The sequence below is a fragment of the Anneissia japonica genome, unplaced genomic scaffold (assembly GCF_011630105.1).
Source record: "Anneissia japonica isolate Jap-2015-1 unplaced genomic scaffold, ASM1163010v1 scaffold6417_len956965_cov193, whole genome shotgun sequence".
Taxonomy (NCBI): domain Eukaryota; kingdom Metazoa; phylum Echinodermata; class Crinoidea; order Comatulida; family Comatulidae; genus Anneissia; species Anneissia japonica.
In genome coordinates this window covers 932,260-934,479 of record NW_022713977.1, presented here as the reverse complement: position 1 = coordinate 934,479, position 2,220 = coordinate 932,260, and the positions used below count along the sequence as shown (strand labels likewise).

The window sequence follows — 2,220 nt, the reverse complement described above, 5'->3', positions numbered from 1 at the left end:
ACATCAGTGTGGACTCTCACGCACACCTTTACCGCCAAATGCTGCATACGCCCCGGCATAACGTATATGGCGAAGAAATAGATATCAAAAATTGATGTCACTGATGTCATCTAAGTATTGATCTTCTAACGAGCACTCAAGAAGATACAGTAGAACTCCTCCTTTTGGACACCAATATTAAGGGAACACTTTAGATGAAACGAGGGGAAACATATTGTATATAACACTACAGCCAACCCCATAATAAGGGACACTCTTTAAGTGGACGGGGACAATTTTTGAGGATGCCAAAAGGTCAAATCAACCACAATAAAAGTAGACACTATTTTTTTTAAGAAGAAACAACAAAAGTAGTCTAAAAATACATTCACATTTGTATTATCCTTTTACTGTACTCATGGTGATATTTCTCACATTCAAAAACTGACGTTCCACTTCAACCATCTCTACTAAATTTTCATAAAAATGTGTAAAAATCAGAGATGACTCTTCATAGGCCATTAATATAATTAGGGCATATCCGTGATTATAATATAACAGAATGATTCATAATCATTGCTTTGCGTAGTTAGACCATTCCAGGCAAATCAAATAATTAAAACTCCTTTGTCCAGGTAGGATTCCCATAAACAGTGCATACAAGGTAAGACCATGGTAAGACCGACCGCTTCTGCTTAGTTCATGTTTGTACACTAGGCACTAGTACTGTATATCACTATTCGGGCTAGATCAGGTCTGGCACTCTCGACCTCTAGCTAGTCGTTTCATAATGTAAATATAATGCCATATCTTTTTCGACAATCTAAAGCTATATCAGACCAATTTCTTCCAAATCACAGGCACCACATTAGACGATCGTAAACACCACAGGTACGTGTAAGGTGCCCTAAGGTGTAAGGAATCACGTTTCATGTGTTTGATGTCACTCTGTGTGAAACTGTGATAATGATGCCAGGGGTATGACGTCACCTTAAGAAGCCTCACCTTCCTCGTTTGAAGTTCCTGTTTTCCATTTTATAGAGCCCTATATGGGTGCCTACAAAAGATTACTCGGAATTTAATGGGTAATATCAAGAAATAACGAAGGGTTGTATATAAAACGAAGACCCTTAATTATTTCTTAATATTCCTCATCTTATTCCGATGAATTAATGACATTGGTTTCAATAGATGACGATTTTGAAATACTTTCAATAAGATAACTGAGGAGTAATTGGAGATGTTCGATTTGCAGGTCATCGGTCTTGGTTTAAGGGTGTCTATAAAATGAAAACATGAAGTTTCTCAAACAGACGTCCAAATAATCTCGTAATTTAAATTTTGTGATAGAATGGTGTATATTATTAATAAAATAAAAGAGAAAACAATATGAGTCTTGGTTTTTGGGTCTTCGGTCTTTCGTTGTATAAACACCCACTGCCGTCGTAATCATATTGACAATTTCTCTACCCATGTACAACAGTCTCGTAGTTTCATAATGTTTTATAATTCATAAGCATTAACGAGCTAAGATTTCTTTTTGTTTTCTCAGATTGTCCAGCTGGATGCCGATGTGAAGGCTTTACCATTGATTGCTATGCAATCAACTTGAATTCAAATATAAGTTTCAATCCTTCAGTGGAGATCCTGTAAGTACGATATTCATTAATAATCTTAGTGGTAAAGTCTGGCGTATTGTGTTTATTTTAGATTTTATAACAATTTGTAGCCGTTTTTATAGAGAATTTGCTGCAATTTTATAGTCAATATTAAGTAGAGACTTTTTCTCCAATTATTGATATTTTCCGGTTCACCTTGTTTATAAACCAGATTTATTATACTTCTTCTTTGTGTCATAGAAAATTAGTTCTGTGTGAAACCATAAATTAGTGAATCTAATAGGTCCCATTTCTTCCCAGAAATGACTATGAAATTCTACAGTAATGCGATCATTACCTGGAGATTCGTTAAGTTGCATTGACTTAACTGCAGTGTCATATTATTGCACGTAAATTCCCCTTCTAACTATTCTATATCAATTGGTGATAATGGCACTGTGCTTATGTTATTAGCTATTCAATACATTCTTCATTTATAATGTTACCATTGGCGTACATGTGCGATTAAAAATGTACTTGTTCTCTAAGTGTTTTAGCTGTCGAAGTAGTGTACGATCCATCAGATTTTTAAATTTATTTTTGTTTTGTTACTTTTCTCAAGACCAAGGAAGTACTTATTATT

At 34.7% G+C, this 2,220-nt stretch overlaps 1 protein-coding gene across 1 annotated transcript in view; it reads left to right on the top strand.

Moving 5' to 3' along the window:
• LOC117108849 (arylsulfatase A-like) overlaps positions 1–2,220 on the top strand; it is a 66,430-nt gene that overhangs the window by 5,889 nt on the left and 58,321 nt on the right. The window contains exon 3 of the mRNA XM_033251017.1: positions 1,532–1,628. Within this exon, the coding sequence (XP_033106908.1) occupies positions 1,532–1,628 (97 nt within the window). The remainder of the gene's footprint in view (positions 1–1,531; positions 1,629–2,220) is intronic.